The sequence below is a fragment of the Musa acuminata genome, chromosome BXJ2-5, assembly GCF_036884655.1.
Source record: "Musa acuminata AAA Group cultivar baxijiao chromosome BXJ2-5, Cavendish_Baxijiao_AAA, whole genome shotgun sequence".
NCBI lineage: Eukaryota > Viridiplantae > Streptophyta > Magnoliopsida > Zingiberales > Musaceae > Musa > Musa acuminata.
In genome coordinates, this window is record NC_088342.1 from 41,291,798 (window position 1) to 41,314,804 (window position 23,007).

At 35.2% G+C, this 23,007-nt stretch overlaps 1 protein-coding gene and 1 long non-coding RNA gene across 2 annotated transcripts; one reads left to right on the forward strand and one right to left on the reverse strand.

The window, feature by feature from the left end:
- The first annotated feature begins 6,383 nt into the window (after window positions 1-6,383).
- On the forward strand, window positions 6,384-21,813 carry LOC135611580 (anthocyanin regulatory Lc protein-like). Its single transcript, XM_065107217.1, has 10 exons — window positions 6,384-6,458; window positions 6,540-6,812; window positions 12,392-12,646; window positions 19,187-19,283; window positions 19,425-19,439; window positions 19,561-19,617; window positions 19,719-20,523; window positions 20,602-20,687; window positions 20,905-21,345; window positions 21,431-21,813. Exons 2-10 carry the CDS (start codon window positions 6,685-6,687, stop codon window positions 21,500-21,502), a joined length of 1,956 nt encoding a protein of 651 aa, XP_064963289.1. The 5' UTR covers window positions 6,384-6,458; window positions 6,540-6,684; the 3' UTR covers window positions 21,503-21,813.
- LOC135612818 (uncharacterized) lies at window positions 10,150-12,278 on the reverse strand. Its single transcript, XR_010487110.1, has 2 exons — window positions 11,567-12,278; window positions 10,150-10,410 (listed from the first exon to the last, which is right to left on the reverse strand). It is a non-coding gene; the product is annotated as an uncharacterized LOC135612818 (long non-coding RNA).
- Window positions 21,814-23,007: the final 1,194 nt, after the last annotated feature.

Sequence of the window (23,007 nt, forward strand, 5' to 3'; positions counted from 1 at the left end):
TGACCTATTAATGGGACACAAGAACAGCTCATTAAAACCCTGAAAGGTACCTTTATTATACACAATATGTTCCTCAACTTAATGGTCCTCCATATATATATATATATATATATATATATGCATGTGGGTGTCATGATATAAATCCATCATTTAGGTAGGACACCATAAAGCAAATGGATCACTAATACCAAAAGCTTATTTATGTACTTTGATTTTTTATCTTCCAATTAACATAGTTGTGCAAACAACTTAATTCACAATAGAATTTTTTAAAAAAGATCAATTTTAATAATCTCTATTTTGATGAATACTTTTACCCATTTTATGTCATCCCTTTAAAACAATATATAAATAATTGATTTCAAAAATACATTATAGCTACACATGAATTAATTCATAATCTAATACTTGATTTTAATAGAAATTAATACCCTATATGTAATTAACTAAGTCCCATCACCGATTTAATTTTTTTTTTAATTCACAACCATCTATTTCTTAGAATCGAAAAGCATATATCTTGTTTTCTTCGTTATCATCCCATGCATTAGCTTTCTAGTTATGTTATAGAAATTTAAAAGACTAAAAATAAATTAGATTCTTCTATATCTTTGAAACACAAATCATATTCTCTTGATTCTTAATTTATAACACTCATAATTTCCGCTTTTGAATAACCATCCAAATTTAATTTACTAGTTAATCTAGCATATAATGAATCAAAATAATTTTTATGAGATCAAATATGAACCACATCAATACTTTTAGAGTCTGTGAAGGTTTCTCAAACATCATCTTTCGCAAGAGAATAATCACTATTTTCTTCTTTATTTTTTCTGTTGTCTTCTGACAATAACATTTAATATACTTGCATTGCGTATGTAGCATTAAGTGTCAAATACCTGACTTTTATTCTTGAATTGTCGTACTGAGATACACCTATAGTAAAAATCGTGTGCATCCATGGATCGACTAACGTCTCATCATAATATTTGAATTTTTTCCTACTATATATACTAGCATAAGATATCAAGATTCTGCCACTTGTTTTGGAGTTATTATATCTTTAATAATCCACAACGTACAACAAGTAATAGTATTGTATATTCTTCATTAATTTTCTTTAGGTAATTCAATATTTTTTTGAACATAATTTAAATACTCCACTAATTTTGTAAGAAACATGTTCCCCGTACACCCATGCTATCATGAGTCAAAAATGGTAAAAAAAATCAGTAAGCCTAATTTTGTAATTTGAAAAGTATAAATTAGAAGAGAAATATTATGCTACATGTAACATATCATGAAGTGGAAACACATTACAATATGATTAATGCATGATCTTGATTCATAACAAAAGAAAACCATGTTGCCACGTCGAAGTCATAAAGCGCACCAAGTAGTAGGCATGATGATAAATAATCATATACGATTTTGCCATTCTATTGCAATTGAAATGGGAGTAGGAAAATAGTAAAACAAAAGAAAACACAGAGCCTCTTCCCATCTTGTATCTCACAAGCATGCATTAATGGTCTCATGAACGACAGAAACCCGTCTCTTTCGTGGCTTACGAGCCAGAAGAAGTCAAAAGATGGGGAGACAATAACAGTGCGTGTCAAATTGCGGATTAAAGCTTTGGGCCACCCGCATTCGGAGAGGTACTAAATAGAGGTGGACGGTTGCAATTGGACATGCATCGAAGGTGCATGTACTGCAGCATCGCAGTGATCACAGTATTAACCTTGGTCATCCATGATATGACAAAGGTATACACTGCAACGTGAATATATATTAACCTTGATCGCCTTTCATCTCTCTGTTTCTTCGACGGACAATAATGAACGAAACTGTTCATGAACAAAACCGTCCTTCGAATTGATATCCAGAGATTCGGCTCAGGGATCGGAGTCTTGCCTCGGAAACCGAAATTTGCGGCTTGCATCTCTCTCCGCGTGTTCGCGTGCCAGCCAAGAGATCTCCGGGCAAGTATTCCTTTCTCCCTCCCTTCAACCACGGCAGGTGAGAGGAACAAGGAAACCAAGAAGTTGAAAAGCTGGGTAGCAGAAGCTTTTGCTTGCTGTACTCTGCTGACCAACTTGTGCAATTCGGCTCCTTCCCTCTGTCCTCTTTGCAAGTGTTATTGTCTCGTATCAAAAAAATCAAGTTTGTTATCTCCTATTTGAACTATAAATAAGGGTCTAAACTTTGAAGTCAAATGCATCATAAGAAAACCTAATTGTTTGCTTTAGGCTTTTCTTGTTCAGTAATTTTTGATGTTTTATGACCTAGTAACATCTTCCTATAGCATTTGTAATAGTCTCTTTTATAGTAGTGATTTGCTCCTCTTTCGTCCGTGGATGTAGGTCAAGGTTAATTGACCGAACCACGTAAATATGATGTTCTTGTCGCTTTTATCTTTTCACTTTATTGTCTTTGTTGGGTTGCCAAAATTATCCTTTGGTAAATTTCCTAAGGCTAGCTCTAACAACTGGTATCAGAGCTTGGTTTCGGGATCTTTTGGCAACAATGACAATAACAAAGATTGTTGTCGAGAAATTCGATAGAAATGTCAACTTCGGCATGTGGCAACTCAAGATGAAGACCATTCTGATTCAAGATGGAGTTGATTTGACACTATACAAGGGGCTGAGAATATTCCAGATGGTACGTCAAAGGAAGATTTTGCAGGTATGGATAAGAAGGCCCGATCCAACATTATTCTAAATCTCTCTAATGAGGTTTTACGGGAGGTAGCTACGGAGACTACGGCTAAGAGCATGTGGGACAAGCTTAAAGCCTTGTATATGAAAAGGACAGTAGAGAATCGTCTCTACTTAAAGTAGAGTTTGTATATGCTTCGGATGATTGAAGGTATATCTATACTCTCACATCTTGATAAATTTGATTCCTTGGTTATGGATTTAGAGAATATAGATGTAAAAATTGATGATGAGGATAAGGCCCTATTACTTTTGTGTTCTCTTCCCCAATCTTTTAAGCATTTCCGTGATACTATGATTTATGAAAAAAAAATAATTTCGTATCAGGAAATTAAATCTGCACTAAAATCTAAATCCAGACAGAAATTTGGATTGCAGATATTATCATAAAATGGGGCACATTAAGGCTGATTGCTTTAAATTAAAAAATAAATTAAAACAAAAGGAAAAAATTATTGAGAAATCTACTGAGTCTGCTGAAGCTAGTATAGTAGCTGATGAGAATGATGGAAATATTTTCTTTGCTACTGATGACAGGTCGAGGTCTAAAAATAAATGGATTTTAGATTCAGGGTATTCTTATCACATGTGTCATAATAGAGATTTGTTTTCCACATATGAATCTTGTAATGGTGGAATTGTTTTGATGGGTAATAATGCAGCATGTGATGTTGTTAGTAGAGGAACAATCCGAATTAAAATGCATAATGGTATTGTGAGGACGCTCACTAATGTTAGACATGTTCTTGATTTAAAAAAGAATCTCATCTCTTTAGGCACCCTAGAGGCCCTTCGATGTAAATACATAGCTAAAGATGGAGTTATGAAAGTTTCTAGAAGTGCTTTTGTTGTTATGAAAGCTTGTAGGTCTGGTAGCTTATATATTTTACAGGGAACTACTGTGATAGGCTCAGTTGCAGTCTCGTCATCATCATTGTCTGATTCTGACATCACCAAATGATGGCATATACGTTTGAGTCATATAAGCGAAAAATGTTTGAGCATATTTAGCAAAAGGGGTCTACTTTGCGGACAGAGTACTGGGCCACTAGATTTTTGTGAACACTGCATTTTTGGAAAGCAAAAAAGAACCAGCTTCAATTCTCCGACAGTTTACAAAACAAAAGGTACTATTGACTATATTCATTCAGACCTTTGGGGTCTAGCTCATGTTCAATCTAAAGGTGGTGCCAGGTATATGTTGACTTTCATTGACGATTATTCCAGAAAAGTTTGGGTTTATTTTCTGAAGCATAAAAATGATGTTTTTCTAACCTTTAAACAATGGAAGGTTTTGATTGAGAAGCAAACATGTAAATAGATTAAGCGGCCTCGAACAGATAATGGCATGAAATTTTGTGAAGGTGACTTTAATGAATTTTGTAAAAATGAAGGAATCGTTCGGCATCGCACTGTTAGGATGATGCTTCAGCAAAATGGTGTGGTCGAACGTATGAACAGAGCACTCTTTGGAGAGAGTAAGGTGTATGATCTCAAATACAGGGTTAACAAAGGACTTTTGGGCAAAGGCGATTAATATGGCTTGCTACGTTGTCAACCGCGCTCCTTCTGCAGCACTTAACTTTAAAACTCCAGAAGAAGTTTGGTCAGGTACTCCTGTTGATTACTCTGATTTAAAATTTTTTGGGTGTCCAGCATACATGTATATAAATGAAGGAAAATTAGAACCTCGAGCTAAAAAATACATTTTTCTTGGGTATGCTTCTGGGGTGAAAGGATACAGATTATGGTGTTCTGATCTCAAATCCCTAAAATTTATAATTAGTAGAGATGTTACTTTTGATGAATTATCTATGTTATCTTCTAAAGAAGAATCTACTAGTTGTACAAATGATAGTGCGCAGAAGCAAGTGGAACTTGAGATTAGTAGTTCAGATTCTTTTAAGTCGAACTTTTCTACTCAAAGAATGCCAATAGATGGTCCCGAGTCTACTGACGTAGATGATCCAGAGGAAGAGCAATATTCCATAGCCAAGGATAGACCACGGAGAGATATTCGACCACCACAAAGATATGCAAATTTAGTTGCATATGCTTTGTCTGTTGCAGAAGAAACAAGTGAAGTTGGTGAGCCTACTACATACTCAGATGTAGTTTCTTATGATAATTCCACTAAGTGGTTGATTGCAATGAATGAAGAAATAGAATCTCTCCATCAGAATAGAACTTGGGATCTTGTGAAGTCGTCTTTGGGTAAGAAAATTGTCGGATGCAAATGAGATACTATTGTTGAGGGGAAAGTCCTTGTTCAGAAAATTCATACGAAGGACAATCCAGCTGATATGCTTACGAAGCCTCTTCCGGTTTACAAGTTCAAGCAGTGCTTGGACTTGGTTGGTATTCATTGTTGGTGATTGCCCATTGGGACTTTTATGAAGAAAGTGGAGCAAGTTTTGTTGGGACATGTCAAGGTGAAGTTTTGTTAGTTTGGTAAGTCTCATAGTCCTACATTGGAAAAATCGAGCTTGTTATCTCCTATTGGAACTATAAATAAGGGTCTAGGCTTTGAAGTCAGATGCACCACAAGAAAACCTAATTTTTGCTTTAGGCTTTTCTTGTTCAGTAATTTTCGGTGTTTTATGGCTTAGGAACATCTCCTAAGGTATTTGTAATAGTCTTTTTTATAGTAGTGATTTGCTCATCTCTTTCGTTCGTGGATGTAGGTCAAGGTTAATTGATCGAAACACGTAAATATGGTGTTCTTATCGTTTTTATCTTTTCATTTTATTGTTTTTATTGGATTATTAAAATTATCTTTTGGTAAATTTTTTAAGACCAGCTCTACCAACGTTTTGTGTGTAGTAATCCAAGAGATCTCCAGGAAAAATCTATTGTCCTCATCTGTTGCTCTTTATGGTGTCCTTCGTCTTGCTGTACTATGCTGCCTCTAGGTTGGTCCCCCAAACAACTTTTCCAATTCTCCTCTTTCCCTCTGTGTTTGTTTGTGTGAGAGATCTCCAAGCAAAAAAGTCTGGTGTCGTCATGTGTTGCTATTTATGGTGTCCTCCGTCCTGTATCCTTGTACCATGGCAGGTAAAAAGGAACAAGGTAACCAGAAGTTAAACGTGCTGGGACAAGCTTTTTCCTGTACTCTGCTGCCTCTGGAATTGGACCGACTGGTCCCCACGTCCGTTGTTTCTCGTTAATTCGCTGCTCAACTTGTCCGCGCTGCTTAGGATTTGTAGGTTGGCGGGACGTGTCCATAAACGTGCTCATAAATACGCTGATTTTTCAGTCTCTTCTTGTGTCGATACAATCCGAAGTTTTACTCTCCTCCCCGCAGTCACTGCTGTCAGTCCAGCAAAGGTGATCTTACACTGCACCGGACTTGAAATCTTGTCATTTTCTGTGGACCATTGCGAACCCTAAACAAACAATAGATTTCTAACAACTTGAAACCATGTTATTTTCGACGGACTATTGCGAACCATAGACCGATAATAGATTTCTAACCACTAGAAGCCTTGTCATTTTCTGCACATTATTGCGAATTAATTTATGGTGTACTACTATCTTTTCTTTACGAGGGCTAAGGGTCTAAATTGTGCCAGAGAAAGAAGGTCACAAAATTGTTGAGATACCATATTAAGCTCCAAGAATCCCCTACTTATTCATTTCAGGACCTCCCAACATCTACTATTTTTTTTGATGAATTTGTCTCTTCTTTACTCAACCACCGGAGAAAGTGTCGTCACTCTCCCCATAATGAAAATAGTATGGAATACGATCCTCTGATGATAATAAAATTTCTTTCGTAGGAGAGGTCCTCTGATGATAATAAAATTTATTTCGTAGGAGAGGCTCCACATCGAGAATGACGATAAGAATTAATTATGGTCTTGTGCAATTTATTGGGTTAGAAGACATGGTACAGAAAGATAATTACTTCTTCTGAGATATAATCGGTGGCTTCGGTGGAGATCTGGTCTTGTGTCAAGAAATGGCCGCAGATCCCGCGATTCACGAAGAATTGCTAGCGAGGAACATCAGGAAACAGCTTGCTGCCATCGTTACGAAGATGCAGTGGAGTTATGCATTCTTTTGGTCAGCTTCCACCACGCAACCCGGGTAAGGAAGCTGCTCCAACTTCTTTTTCCCTCTTAAATTTATTCTTACTTACTACTATCTTGTTCTGTTTACTTAATCGTTCAAATTCTTATATTTTTTCATGTGTTTATATACCTCAATTTTTTATTCTTGTGTTAACGTTCTTAAAATTTGGAATTCATGGAGACCACGGCTTCTTTACTTATTTTAGTCCATTGATCTTTATTTTGCGGCACGATTCACTCACATTAGACTATTAATCTTTACTGCACTTTGTAGAAATGGCACTCCCATGAAGAATTTTGTTGAGCTCTAATTTTGAATATTTGTTTTTGCTAATGATATTGTTCACAGAAATGCTTCCTTGTAGATCAAATTGTATCATGACAACATAAACACAACGACACATAATTTTAGTCGGTTGGTAACTAAAAACCATTCTACTAGCATTTGATTCTTTTCCCATGAGAGAAAGAATCATCAAGCGACTATAGTTTTTTTTTTTTCAACAAACAAAATTATATTAGCTAAACTGTAAAATTACATGAAGAGCTTTGCAGATCAAAACATAAAAAAATGACAAACTAAAAGGACCACTCTCCTCGGAAAATAAAAAATAAAAAAAGCATGGGTTAATCTAGTATGTAAGCTAGCCATCTCATTCCCTTGTCATAAGAAAGGAATCAAAGCATCCAAGATGTCAAATATCTTTAATAATATTTTTTATCACCCAAGAGGTGGGAACAACCATGCACATGATTCGCACCAATGTCTCTGAGTCTGACTCTACATGAATCATCTTGACTCCAACCTGAGCAATGATGTACAAACCATCTTTTGGCAACAGTCACCTCATAATAAAGGACACTTTTCTTTTTAATATACCTGCACCTAGTAAATAGAGATTCACTAGTATCCCACCTGAGGCCTATTCTAAAACACTTGGTTATAAACTTACCCTTACACAATACCATCCGAGTGTTTGGCAATTTTATAGAAATGTCATGCATAGATGTAGACTTATCCTTAAAAATAATCTCATTCCTAACCTTCCACGACAACCATAGAGTAGTGGTGATGATAGCTTCAAAGGGTAACCTAGGATCTCCCCTCGTTTGCACACCCTCATTAATCCAATTACCCTCATGCCATACCGGAAAAGAACTAAAATGTACACTAAGCTTTTGCTCTATAAGATTCCAAAGGTCACATGCAAAGAGCATTAAAAAAAATAATGAGAAATCGACTAAGGTTCCAATAGATAGAAAGGACATAACTAAGTATTGCACATATCCAATCGGGCAATGCAAAAACCAATAAGTAGACTTACATGAAATAAAACCTTTATTATCAAGCTTCCAAAGCTAAAAATCATCATATGACATAAGAGCAAAATCCATTTAACAAATGACCTTCAATAAAACACTCCCAATGAGAAAATTTAACTTATTCAAATTTCATGAACCATTTTGAACTAAATCTGAAATCATGCACGAGTGTTCTAGCTCAAGAACATTACAAAAGTGAGCTTAAAAGAAATCAGTAAATCTAAAATACAAAGATTAAAAAAAAACTCCAATCGTAGAACAATTACCCACAAACAATGAAAAAATTTATGTAATTTTTTAAAATAATAAAAAATAATCTCTAGCACCAACTATCTTTAGAAGAGAATTACAAGTTCCAAGGGTTAACACAACCATACAACCATACTTAGCCCTACTCCCTTACAAAGCAATTTTCATGATGTGAAGATCCTTAATGTCTAGTCTCCTCTCAGGATGACCAGCTTCCAAGGTAGGATATGTAAATCATAAGTTCTCGCCACTTCCCCAATAAAACTTTCTAACATCTCTCATAACTTTATTAAGAATAATATTCGATATCCAAGAGACACTTAAGGAATGAATAGGAATGAAGTTCAACACAAAATTAATTAAAATAGTATGACCCACCAGCGACAAATAAGTTCTCTACTAACTCTCAATTTTATCAACAATAGGCTGCACCAAAGGTGAGACTTACTAATTCTTCTAAGAGCAATAAGGAACCCTAAGTACTTAGAAGAAAAACATCCTTCCTTAAACATAAAAGCATTACAAATATCCCTCCTAGCGCTTTTAGGGATATGAACCCTAGGTACTTAGAAGAAAAACACTCTTCTTTAAACATAAAAGCATTATAAATGTCCCTCCTAATGCTTTTAGGGATATTCTTCAAGAAGAAAATTTAAGACTTAGATTAATTCTTTAATCTTCGTAGGATTATTAATCTTTGGAATGAAAAGAAGAAAGGTTTTGGTCCAAAAGGAAGCATAATGTGATAAAAAAAGTCCTGAAAGACTTGGATCAAGGAATCTGAGATAACATCCCAATAAAATCTATAAAACTTCACAGTAAAACCATAGGTCTAGGCCTTTTCCCCGAACTAACAATCTCTCAAATTTCATTATGACTAAATAGTTGAATCAAAGAATCCAAGATGCCCTAGTGAAAAAAGGTCAACCAAGTTGCGTAAGGCACAACACACCCGTCATCTTGCCAAAGCTGGGAGTAAAACTCAATAAACTCATTCCTAATAAGAATAGGGTCAATAAATATGCACCCCCCTGTCTTGACATGGAGAATGAAAATTTTCCTCCTACAACAAGTGACCACAGCATGATAATACTCTATGTTTTGATCTTCATCACCAATCCACTTGATTTTAGCTTGAGACCACAACTTCAAATTAATTTGCATTATATATCTATTGTAAAGACAAGAAAGTTGAAGCCCATCCGACTCATAAAGACCACCCTTAGACTCTCTAAACTTAAGATAGGAGATATCTTGCTTAGTTGGCTCTAAGGCCTCATCAATCTTTCCCAGACTATGCTTATTCTTATTAAGACAAATATCCCCTAAGCCTACGCAACTTGCAAGAAATGCCATTTAGATAGAATGGCATGCTGAAAATTTCATACATGTTGAAAATATTGCATACATCATCATATTTAATCTAAAATAGATTAAATTTAAATAGAGGAGAAGAAGGGCTTCTTTGCCCATTAACATGAAACAAACGGCGGACAATTATTATTGCAAACACAAGGCAAGTGAGAAACTACTATGCACCAAACATATCAAGCCAAACAGTATTAGCATAAACCCTATCAAGTCATATAAGAATTCGGGCACTGTCTCCACAGCTATTACACCAAGTGAACTTTAGATCGATAAATCCCAAATCCGTTAAACCCGAATTAGCAATAAAGTTATTGAAGTTTCGAAGAATTTATGGTGAAACCCTACCACAAAATTTGTCAAAAGCTGAAACAATACAATTAAAATCACCCATAAGAGCCCAAAGAAACTCATGCAGATCAAGTGATTCTAAGTCATTCCATAATAAATTCCTACTGTACAAAGAAATACCTGCATAAATCCTAATAAAAATTCATGAGTCATTTCTCCCGTCTTACATAATGGCAGTATGAGAAGAGAGCACCTGGATATGAATCAGTTCCAAAGCAAAGCAATCCCTCCCGATGCACCCTCCACAGATATCGCCCAGGAGCACCATCCACGGCCTACCCTACATGCCATCCTACGTGCAGTATTTGCATCGGAGTGCATGTCTTGCAAAAAAACCAAATTACATCTATGAGATTGGATAACATAACGTATCGCATCCTTCACTGACCTATGATGTAAGCCCCTACAATTCCAACTTAAAACACTCACAGTAAAAGAAAATGAAAGTCAACAAAACACAATCATTTACGTCCACAGCCCCTTTGGGACTTGACTCTCTCTACAAATGCTTTCATACTAGATTTTGTCATTGCCCAACTCCCTAATCTGCTCTGGAGCAGATGGGTACCCAATGGATTTATCATCCACTTCAATCTTCGGGGAGAAGGTAAAAGGGAAAAGGCGAGTAAAGATAGCCAAAATGGGCTAACTGATGCTGCAAGAAACTCAAAACTGGTTGATCTGTCCGTAGCATCCATGTGGGACTCTACGTGACCCTGCCCCTGGGACTCCAGGTGGGAGCAGGAGGGATTTCCTTCACATCTGACCTTTCCTCCACCGCCATGTCTCACCCGATAGAGACTAAGAACATTCGCTCAGACGATGTTCGACATGCCCACACCAAAAGCACACAATAGGAAGGTTCTCGTATACTGAAAGAAGCTGGTTTTCTAGTCCCCAATCCACACGCCCTACAACAGAGGGATGGTGAGATCAACCTAACACATACCCTCACAGACCTGTTCTGCTCCATCTTCAGAGAGCATTCGTCAATCTTTAATGGACGACCCAGCGCATTCATGATGCCCAAAACCCCTTGTCTACTCCAATACTCCACGGGCAGTCCATGGAGTTGGATCCCAACAGGGGAGGTTTTCAACGTTTCAAATACGAGGTTAAAATTCAGCCACCAAGAAAAGATATGCAAGGAAAGATCACGGATCAGAAGTAAGCACTGAAATCATATCCACTTCAGATTGAAAACGAAACAGATAGCAGTCATTGGCTAAATCCAAAACTAGAGGCATAGAAGAGACTTTCCACGTTTTGGAAACAAAGTCCCTCAAGATGTGCAGTGGAGGAGAAACTTTTCCACAAGGTTGAAGTCCCAGGGCTGCCTCCACTGCCTCATAATCTTCTCATCGTATCTAACATTGGAGGAGATCTTGATGCAATCAAAAGCAAACGTCGAAAGAAATGAGTAAGAAACGGTATCCTTAGAATGGCCAGCAAGCAGGTCCGTCCAAGATACCCTTTTACCTTCACCTTCACCACCGTGCCAGCAGCAATCGGATGAGGAGGTTCTCCCGTGCCCCCGGCGGACAGAGGACCGAAAGGCAGTGCCGATTCCCTCGCGCCAGCAGCAATCGGTTGAGCAGTTTCACCGCCGTTAGGCGCCACCGCTCTAGTAGCATTCAACTGCGCCGATTACCCCGCGCCTCCAACGGACGGATGACTGTGAGACATGCGCTCCCCAGCATCTTCTCTAGCGACCGAAAGGGCGGCAGATCGGGGAACCTTAGAAATAGCGGGCGAAGCTAGGTGGGGAGCCGCGAAAGTAGACGGAGTAGCCGACGGAGGGACCGACGACTGGGGAGCCTCTGTGACAGCCAGCGACGCTTCAGGAGAGCTAGATGCTGACGGCGATGGGGTTTCTCCATCACCCCCCACGAATTCTCAGAGCTTCTCTCTCTAGTCAAAATCATCAAGCGACTACATTAAACGTGTGCAATTATGGAACGATAGCAGGTTGTCATAAAATGGAAGGTAGTGAGCAGTATATTAGATAAGATTCCTCACCTTGGTTTCTTCCTAGACTACCGTATAGAAGAATGCCAGTTAACAGACCTATGTCATGATAACACTGCACAGAAAAATGGTCCCGTCTTATCAAATATCAATAAAATAGGATGTGCAGACTTTCTACCGTATGGTAGAGCAAAGAGGGCTGTTCTTTGTCCCCCTCCTCTGGATAATATGGTGAAATTTACATTTCGTCTTTGCTTCGTGAATCCTTTTTATCAATTGATTGTTTCATGTGATTTGAGCTTTTTGCCATAATTTCGTGTTAATTTGTTTTGTCAGTGTCTTGGAATGGTATGGTGGATTTTATAATGGTCAAATAAAAACAAGGAAGATGATTCAACCAATAGAACTTGAAGCTGACCAAATGAGCCTTCGGAGGAGCGAGCAACTGAGGGAATTGTATGAATCACTTTCATCGGGTGATAGCAATCAGCAGATGAGAAGGGCTTGTGCTGCATTGTCTCCGGAGGATTTGACTGATGCAGAATGGTACTACTTGATTTGCATGTCCTTCGCATTCAATATAGGACAAGGGTACTCTCTTTTCTTAAAAATCTAAAGTTGTCTTTCTCCCTGTCATTATATCTTTGTTTTATGGTCACTTCAAGATTCTTTTTATTATCAAATGCAATTTATCTCGTATACATGTCATCAGAGTAAAGAAGTTTTGATTCAAGAAACTAGTCTCTAATTCTGCATGATTCTGCTAATATAAGATAATGATTACTGGACAACTAAGATATCATGATTAATTTCCTCCATCATCATTTTGATGATTAAAGTTGAGACTGGTTCTATCGCATGCCATCTACATTATCTATTGCTACGATGTTTTAATTGTAAAACTTTTATGGACGAGGTCGTACATAATTATCTCAGTGAAAAATAGTGATGAAGGATTGGATGAGTTTGAATTAGAGTTCTGCCCTGCAACTCTACAGGTGATGACATTATTCTGCAAGAGATTTTAATTTTGACTAGAAGCTAAGCTTCGTATCTCTTTTCTAAGCAACAAACAATGATATAATGTTGAGGAAAGTATACTTTCCAAAGCATCCTAAGGGAAACTAACACGGAACACCTACGTGACTGCCTATTTTGTGTCGGTGGCTTTCATCCCTTTAATGCTATTTGGTGAATCATTGCTTTCCGATTATTGTGTCTTTATGTCAGCTCTCGACAAAGTATTTCCTACATAAAGTTCATGTCTTCTTAACGTAAGCAAGACCGAGCATTCGTGTGTGCCGTAACAGCAGTATCGGATTATATCATTTGAGTTTCTTGTATGTTAGATGCACTCTTACTAAAAGTTCACATTATTTTGTTTTATTATTTATTACCTCGTTGGATTTGTTCAGCAATTTGTATCATACTACCTGACCATGTGAAAGCTTTTTTTATGTTAGGAGAAAAAATTAGAGCTACAAAGAATATGATAAGATAAAATATTTTATGTTTTATTAAAACAATTTTATATTTCATAGTCTACCATATATGGGGTTTATAGTCGACATATTATATTCATTATATTAATATGAATCTTTTTTTCTTAAGAATCAATAGTCAATTTGATTTATTATTTTATAGACGTTTAATGTGTTTCACCTGTTGATGTAATAAACTTTTTCATGATATCTTGATAAGTTTAATTCTAATATTCTTTCTCCTTAAATTTATTCTATCTAACATATTTTTTAATTATTAAAATATTTTAAATTTAAAATGTCTTATAAGTATATCAATTACTTATTCACTTGTCTTAATATGAAGTAGTTTCACTTTTTTATTTTTAGTATGATCTCTTATAAAATGAAATCATGTATCGATATACTTTAATCTTTCAATAGTAGATAGGATTCTTAGCTAAGGCAATAGCTGATTTGTTATCAACATTAATCTTGGTTGACTTCTCTTATTATATATGAAGTTCTTGGAGTAGTCTTCTTAACCATATTACATGACAAACACAAGAAAATACTACTATATATTTTACTTCACAACTTAATAAAGCAACGATATATTATGTTTTTAAAAATCATATGAATGTAGCTTCACTAAAATAAATTACAAATTTGATTATACTCTTCCAATCATTGTAGCTTCCAGCCCGATCACTATCACTATATCCAATGAGCTCCAACCTTTTTAATAATAAATAGAATGTGCTATGGTTAATTATCCCTTTAATATTATCACAAAATTCTTTTAGTGACCTTTAATTGAGATGTCTTATGAGCTTTCATGTATCTATTTATTAAACAAACTCCAAATAATATATCATATCGAGTGCATGTTAAATATCTTAAACGACTTTTAGAGTTAGATTAATTGATTTATCTTCACTTTTCTTAGTCAACTTGGTGTCATATTCCAAAGGTGTAATAGTAGGGTGACAATCTTCCATGGAAAACTTTTTTAGGATCTTATTTACATAATTTTCTTTTGAGATAATAATTCCTTTGTTATCTTGTATAATTTCGATACCAAGGAAATAAATCATTAATCATTAAGCCTAAGTTGGCCATCTATGTTAGGATCATAAAGACACTAAGAGAGGGAGGGGGGCGGGGGATTAGTGATTTCAAAATAAAATTTTAATTTGAAAATTTGATAAAAAAATACATATCAGAAATAAGTTTAACTTAGAATGTAAGCAACTAAATTCGTTAGTAATAGTAAGAAAAAGCATAAAGAAAAATACAAACCAGATTTATAGTAGTTCGGTTTTTTTTATCTACATCCACTCTCAATTTCTTTTCTCTCGAGACCATCAGCTTTTATTACCAATCTTTTTTTTAATGGGTGAAAAATTAATTGTCCTTGTTACAACTTTTTTTTCATTTTCATAGATTTAGGAGAGAACTTTTATACTTTTCTTTTACAACAAGACCTCATACCTCCCTCTGACTTCTAAACTTAAGAAGGAAGAGACTCAGTACTTTAAGAGAGTTTACACACTTAAAATCATAAGTTTTTATTGTTATCCCAAGCAAGCATGAGTGGGGTATTTTTAGGCCCCAAATAGCTTCAAGAAAAGAGTCAAAAATTTAAATATATGGTTTTTGGGTATTGATAGTACTACCGCTTGCATTGGATGGTACTACCGCTTGATAGAACTTGGGAACCAAGACTCTGATGGTACCACCGCCTGCTTGGGTGATACCATTGCTTGACAATCAAGCGGTACCATCACTTGATAGTCAGACGGTACCACCACTTGAGAACTTAGGAACTTGGGCTCTAATGGTACCACCAACTATTTGGGTAGTGCTACCATCCAACCCAACTCCAGGTTACTGAATTGGCCTTCAATAGGCCCAGGTAACCTTAGTTCAAGCCCAATGATCTCCTAATCAAGTTGACATAGTTATACTCCAAAACTAACTCAATTAGACACTTAAATGACTTCGATCAAGACATAATAATTACAATCGTGAAATCTACGTTGTCCGGCATGTCAACTGTTCATCCAACATATCATCATTTTCTTTGGTGTATTACCCCATTCATCGGTATGTTGACCTCCTACAACATCTAATCTTCTTAATACAATGTCCGATCCTTCCGACGCAATGCTTGAACTCTGATCTGATACTCTTCAGCCCAACATTTGATTCTCTTGCTTCAACGACTTGTCTTTCAATGATCGAAGTTTCTCCTACGTCACTTATCTTAAATGGTTATTAGTCCATAAACTTGTTAATTTGTTTCATTATCAAAATTCGGGATTCAACAATCTTTGTTTTTTTTTATGATGACAACCAATTGATGATGTAGCATTAACTAGGCTCCCTTAGTCTATTTATTATTTTGAAATATATCAAACTCAAATTCATAAAAAGAATGATAACCTTTTAATGTTAGAGTTTTGAATTCAAGTCCAAACAATCATAATTGATAGTGACTTGCATCATTTTAGTTAACATGTCAAAATAGTCATTTCATAAAATTAAAACATTACCATCATAAGTTAACATCATAAATTTTTTTCGTGTCATCAAAGAATACAATCGACTTCTCCCTCTTTGTCATCAACAAAAAGGAAAAATGTGTAAGTTTTTACTCCTCTTTGAAATATGCATGCTACTATTTCTCTCTCCCTCTTTGTCATCACCAAAAAGAAGATAGATATCATGGATTCATTGTGCTCTTTCTCTTCATTTACATAAATGTTCCAATCATTATATGAAAGATATATAAGTTATGATTGGGTATATAAGTCATGAATACAAAGGAGTCATATGAAATATTTTACTCCTCTTTGAAATATGCATGCTACTATTTCTCTTTGAAATATGCATGCTACTATTATATACAAAGGAGTCATATGAAATATTTTACTCCTCTTTGAAATATGCATGCTACTATTATATACAAAGGAGTATATAAGTTTTTACTCCTCTTTGAAATATGCATGCTACTATTTCTCTCTCCCTCTTTGTCATCACCAAAAAGAAGATAGATATCATGGATTCATTGTGCTCTTTCTCTTCATTTACATAAATGTTCCAATCATTATATGAAAGATATATAAGTTATGATTGGGTATATAAGTCATGTATTCAAAGTCGTGAATACATAAATAGCGAGAAATCAATATAATGATCAATATGAGAAGAATTCATGCATTTGAAGGATTCAACGAGCCTAATTCTCTTCTAATAAAATCAAATTATTTCTTATTCAATAGTTTAGTAAAAATATCTATTAATTAATATTTTGTGTCAATGAAATATAAAGATATATCATGATCATCAACATAATCCATAATACATGATGTCTAAATCATGTCATCTGTTCATTATTATTCATTCAGTACTTTATTTGAACTTTCGTCACATCGTCCTTTCCTTTAGTGTATTGCTCGATCAATCGACATGTTGATCTCTCACAACATCCGATCTTCTTAGTGCAATACTTGAACTCTAACATGATACTTTTCGGTTCAACATCTGATTCTCTTGCTTCAACAATTTGTCTTTCCATGATTAAAGTTTCTTCTACGTCACTTATCTCAAACATTTATTAGTCCATAAACTCATTAATTGATTTCATCATCAAAATTCAGGATTCAATAATCCCAAATACCTTCTTCATAGAGTATTTAAAATCATTAATCATGGAGATACTATTGCTTGTAAAAATTAAATCATCCACAAATGAGTATGCAAATAAGATATTTCCATTAGAGTTAAATTTCATATAGAGAGCATGTTTATATGGACATTTAGAAAACTTATTTTAAATAAAATAAGCATCTATTCGAGAATTTTATATTTGTAGTGCTTGTTTAAACCCATAAAGAGCTCTCTTGTATGCATTATCTTCTTGTTCATTAATAATTAAACCTAGGTGTTATTAAACATATATCTCTTCTTCGAAACCTTGGTAAATGTAACACTTCCAAATATTTTCAAATAATCAACTCTTGGATTCTATAAGCTCCATACTTATTCTGATATAACATTACTAATTCACCTTGTCAAAAACCTATTAAACAAATAAACCACACAAGTAATACCATTTTCCTAATATTCTTTAGAAATTCTTCACACCATATTAAGTATAGTCTTGTTTTTTCTTTTTGAAATATTATTTTATTGAGGTACAACATAGTGAATTAATATAAAATTTTATTATTTTAATAAAAACTTTTAAATTCATTTGACTTGTATTCATCATCACTATCTATTCTTAAACATTTAATCTTATAATTACTTTATCTTTTAACTATTTAGTAAAAATATTTTTCTTTTCTTTTAAGATGTTCTTAACCATAACCTCGACCTTTTTAGCTAGAATTTTCTCTATCAATTTTATTATTTTAAAATTTTTTATTAGTTTGATTTTTGTTATATCTTCCTCTTTGTCCATGACCTCTTTCTTTTTAAAGATTTTGATTCACTTTTGTTTTTAAGAGTAAGCTTAATTTGTAATGCTTGCTCTATAGATTTTTCTTCTTCTCTTTTTGTAAGCCTTTGTTCATGAACTTCAAGAGAAGTCATTAATTATTCTAAAGATATTTATTTTAAATCTTTAGACTCTTTAATTGCTACAACAATAAAATTAAATTTTGGATCTAGAGATCTTAGTATTTTTTTTATTACTCTTTGATTACTTATTTGTTCATCATTTCGTCTTATTTGATGAATGATAGAATAATTTTTGAGTTGTAATTAGACATAGATTCAAAAGTATTTTACTATAATTGTTCAAACTTAGCTCATAAAACTTGTAGATAGAGCTTTTTTTCTTTTGTCCATATCACGAAATGCTTTTTGAAGCATTTCCCAAGTCTCTTTTAAAGTATTTGCTGGAGTAATAATCTCGAACATTATATCATCAAGCTCTTGGTAAATCATGAATAAAATTTTTTTCTACTTTTTTTTATCTTTGAGTTAGTTTCACACTTTTGCATTCATTGCTCTTTCTTTTACTGGACTTAGTTTAATAAATCTATCTTTTACAAACTCTTATATATTTTGGGAGGTTAGAAGGACCTTTATCTAGATGCATCATATATCGTAATTTTTTTTATCAATCTAGGGATTTGAAATTGGATGATGCTTGAGGAGAAGGCTATAGCTTAACTTAGCTTTAATACCAAATGTTAAACTATGTAGGGAGAAGAGATAAACTTATCATACAAGAAAAGTATGACAAGATAAAATATTCTATGTTTCACTCAAAAACTCTTTATGTTTCATAACTCAATATATGAGGCTTATATAGTCCCCATATGGTACATTACGTTTATTGCATTTAATATAAATCTCTATTTTTCAAGAGACTCTTTCAATAATCATTAGTTAATTTAGTTTATTCTTGTATGGGCCCTTAATATATTTCATCTTGATAATCTTAATTCCAATATATCTTAGTTAAATGTTTTATGTTGTTCTTTAGATTATATTCATTATATTTAATATCTTTTTTTTTTTCAAAAGACTCTTTCGAGAATCAATAGTTAATTTGATTTATTCGACCTTTAATAAGTTTCACCTCTTGATTGAATGAACTTACACCTTGGATAAGTTTAATTCTAACACATGTTAGTTTTCTATTGTTCTTTAGATTGCCAGGTAAAGCATTTGCAGACAATCAACACATCTGGTTGAACGGTTCTCAATTTGCAAATTGCAAGATGTTTTCACGCTCTCTTTTAGCAAAGGTAGTATACCTAACCAGTTAAATTTTCCAATGTTGTAATTAAATATGTAATTAGAACACAAAGCTAAAATTGGCTACTGCCTTAATTTTTGATATGTTACTCGCGGAATGATTAATTTGGACCACGTCACACATCATCTAGAGTGCATCTATTCAGGTACGATTACAGTCTTAGTTTCAAATGACCAATTACACCGTGATAGTCTCTCTCGATAATCTTTAAGTGAAAATATGTCTAGGCGAGTTATGCTATGATTTGTCATGGCGTCTATTTGCAGACAGTGGTGTGCATCCCTATCATGGATGGTGTACTAGAGCTTGGAACAACTGATCTAGTAAGTTCTATTTGATTGTTTTTATGAAGATTTCAAGTAGGTATTCTGAACTATTATACTTCTCATACAACTATGTCTCCTTTAATTTTATGTGACTTTAGATTTTGAAGGATCCTGCCATCATAGAGAAGATCACAAGTTCTATCTGGGAGCTACCAAATCCGATTTGCTCTGAGCAATCTATATCCGGTCGTCGAATGGCTGAGAACGACGAAGATCATTTATGCCCTAATCTTGATAATAACATAGATGACTGTATCGACTTGGAGGACCAGAATCTGATCGTCGATCCTCAAACCCAATTGGGCAATGGTCCAACACACATTCCATTTCATTTGTATGCCCCTATCGTACAAACAGAACCAGTCCGATGCATGATCGAGGAGCTACATACAAGCACACGTGAAGAACTAATTGTAGGTTCTTCAGATGGCAGTTTAAATGATGGCTGCCCCACGCAAAAGGTAGAAGATGCATTTGGAGTTGATGGGCTAAATGACATATCTCAGACTCAGAGTAGGCAGTTTATAGATGATGAGTTCAGCAATGTCCTACATGGCTATTTGGATTCTGATGGGCATGAACCGATGTCTTTTGTTCATGTTCAGAGAGTTGTCTCTGGCACTGTGGGAGAAAGAAAAAACAACCAGATTGTTGACGGTGTTCAACAGAGAAGCCTTAGCAGGATAGTTCCACTGGATCTTGATGGTGATGATTCACAGTCTGCAGAGGCAGTTGCTGTCATTTTACAGAATTCAAAACATGTAAAACCAGTTTCAAGCTACCCGAAGATTTCTCATAAATCCAGTTTTGCAATCTGGAGAATTGATATGAACCCACCAAAACCATTCACTAGCATGTCTCAGAAGCTGTTAAAGAAACTTCTAGTGGATATAACATGGTTGCATGACGGACGCCTGCAGAGGCATCAAGAAAATGGGATGCAGGAAAAAACTTGCAAGCCAGAGGGAGAGTCCGATGTACGTCATGTCTTATCAGAGAGGAGGAGAAGAGAGAAGTTGAAGGAGAAATTTCTTGTTTTGAGATCACTTATTCCGTCTATCAGCAAGGTAGTAGAATTAGTTCCTGACGGAAGATATACTTCTAGAGTGGTATCAAATGGTTTTCTCGGTATATTTCTGTTCATGTGAAGTTTCTGACAATTTTTGCCGAATCCAAAATTTTGGTGATAAGCTAGAAATGTTTTGCCTCTTATTTGGGAAAATATATCTTTGACCTTTCACCTTTGTTATAGAATTTAATTTGCTGTAATTATCTTTTTATCAGGTCGACAAGGCATCCGTCCTTGGTAACACCATAGATTATCTGAAAGATCTTAAGAGAAGACTGCTGGAGTTGGAATCCTGCCAGGATTCAGCGGAGCTTGAGATTGCGGAGAGCAGGAAGCATCCTGATGTAGCAAAGCGATCATCTGACAATTACAGGAACAAAGAGATCGTGAATGGCGAGAATTCTTTAGCAAAGAAGCGGAAAGTATCTGACGTCGATAGAACAAATGCCGAGCACCTCTGGATCTTGACCAAGGATAGACCAATCGAGGTAAACGTCACCTTGAAGGACAAAGAGGTTTTGGTAGAGATGCACTGTCCATGGAGGGAAAGCTTGGTGTTCGAGATAGTGGAATCTATAAGCAACCTCCATTTGGATCTGCTCTCGGTGCAATCTTCCACTGTCGATGGCATGCTTTCCCTGGCAATAAAATCCAAGGTTTGGATGCATCCAACAGCCTCACTGGTGGATTGCTTCCTGCTGTGTTTTCTAGTTACTGATTTGCTTTTGGTCTCCACTACAGTTTAGAAGCACCAGTGTTGCCTCACCAGGAATGATAAAGCAATCAATTCAAAGAGTGATGGGATTATTATAGCTGGTGGCATCCTCTTCCCTAATGACAGCAGGTCGTTGAGCCCTTACGGATCTTTCTTCAAGTCAACTGAGCACCAGTGTGTCACGTAAGTACGTGCAGGTTCTCCTCGATCTTCAGGGAAAATGAAAGCTAATGGAGTACACTCAGGAAGTAGCTTGCAAGGGATGAGCAGTTGGTTATCCCTATTACTCAGAAGATGGATGTAAACATAATTCAGTGGACGAAAAAGATAGTAGAAAACCTAAAGATGATGACGTCTATTCATGAATCAGCTTGCGAGGGAAGAGCACTTGTCTTCATGGCAATCTATACTGTGGAAAGAACAATGAATAGGTAGGAGTGTCTATGTTGTCGTCGTTGTTCTTAGCACTATGGTTCCTGGTTTAGCATCATGATACTCTCGTGGTTACTGCACAACATATTATTCATTATTTTATGTTCGCCATCAAACATTTTTTTTGGAGTCATTTTGCTTACTTTGTTACTTCTGAGGGAAAAAACAGTATCTAGTGGCACAAATAATATGAAAACCAAATTACTATACGAGGATACTACCTGGTCACACATTGAGTGGTTTGGAACACGACAAGGGAAAGACCATTTTATACGAGGATACTAGATAAATAATAATATACATCATCATTTAAATTACATTTTATTATATATAATTACTATATAAATAATAATAGTTAATTAAACCTTTTAATTAACAAATATTTTTAAAATTCAGGATATGCTGGAAAATTTTGAATTGTGAAGGGTATTTAGGTAATTTAGATAGAAAGGATAAAATGTAAAATTTTTAAAATTTACAAGGGCAAAATTATCCTTTTGCTACCTATCGCTTTTGTGGGCAAGCACCTTTTGCAAACGAGCACCCACCCTTGCGGGAAGGTCACTCGCCCATGCGGGCACCACTACAAGCAGGCCACCGACAGCCAATCGCCTACACACGGACGACTAAGGCTGCAAACAGCCTTTGGCCACTTCTGCGAGGGATGTTGCTGTCCTTTTTCACCATTGCGTCAATAATTTTGACATCAAAAGCTTTTCTAAAACACAATACATGCAGTTCAAAACCAATCTTTGCATGAACAACTTGGCTATGATGCCACTGTACGAAAATTTAGGGGCGACATCATATATGCAACGGAAGAACAAAAAATAAAATATTATTTTTCAAAAAGGTGTTCGTCGTCATGAGAAGATCGGTGCACAAAAATTCACAAAATTGAAAACCACATGTGAGATAGTTGTGTTATCTAGGGAGATTTTAAAAAACTAGTGCTATAAAAAACTTTCGACGATTTTAAAAAATTACGTTCAATAAAAGTTAATATCTAAAATGTGACTTAGAGTAAATGTAAAATAGAGTGAGCAATAAAATCAGTAAGCAATAAATAGGAAAGGAAAATAGCACACCGGATTTATAGTGGTTTGGTCATCGTGACCTACTATCACGGACAAACTTCTAAACAAGATGTTTGATGTAATGTTTATGTATG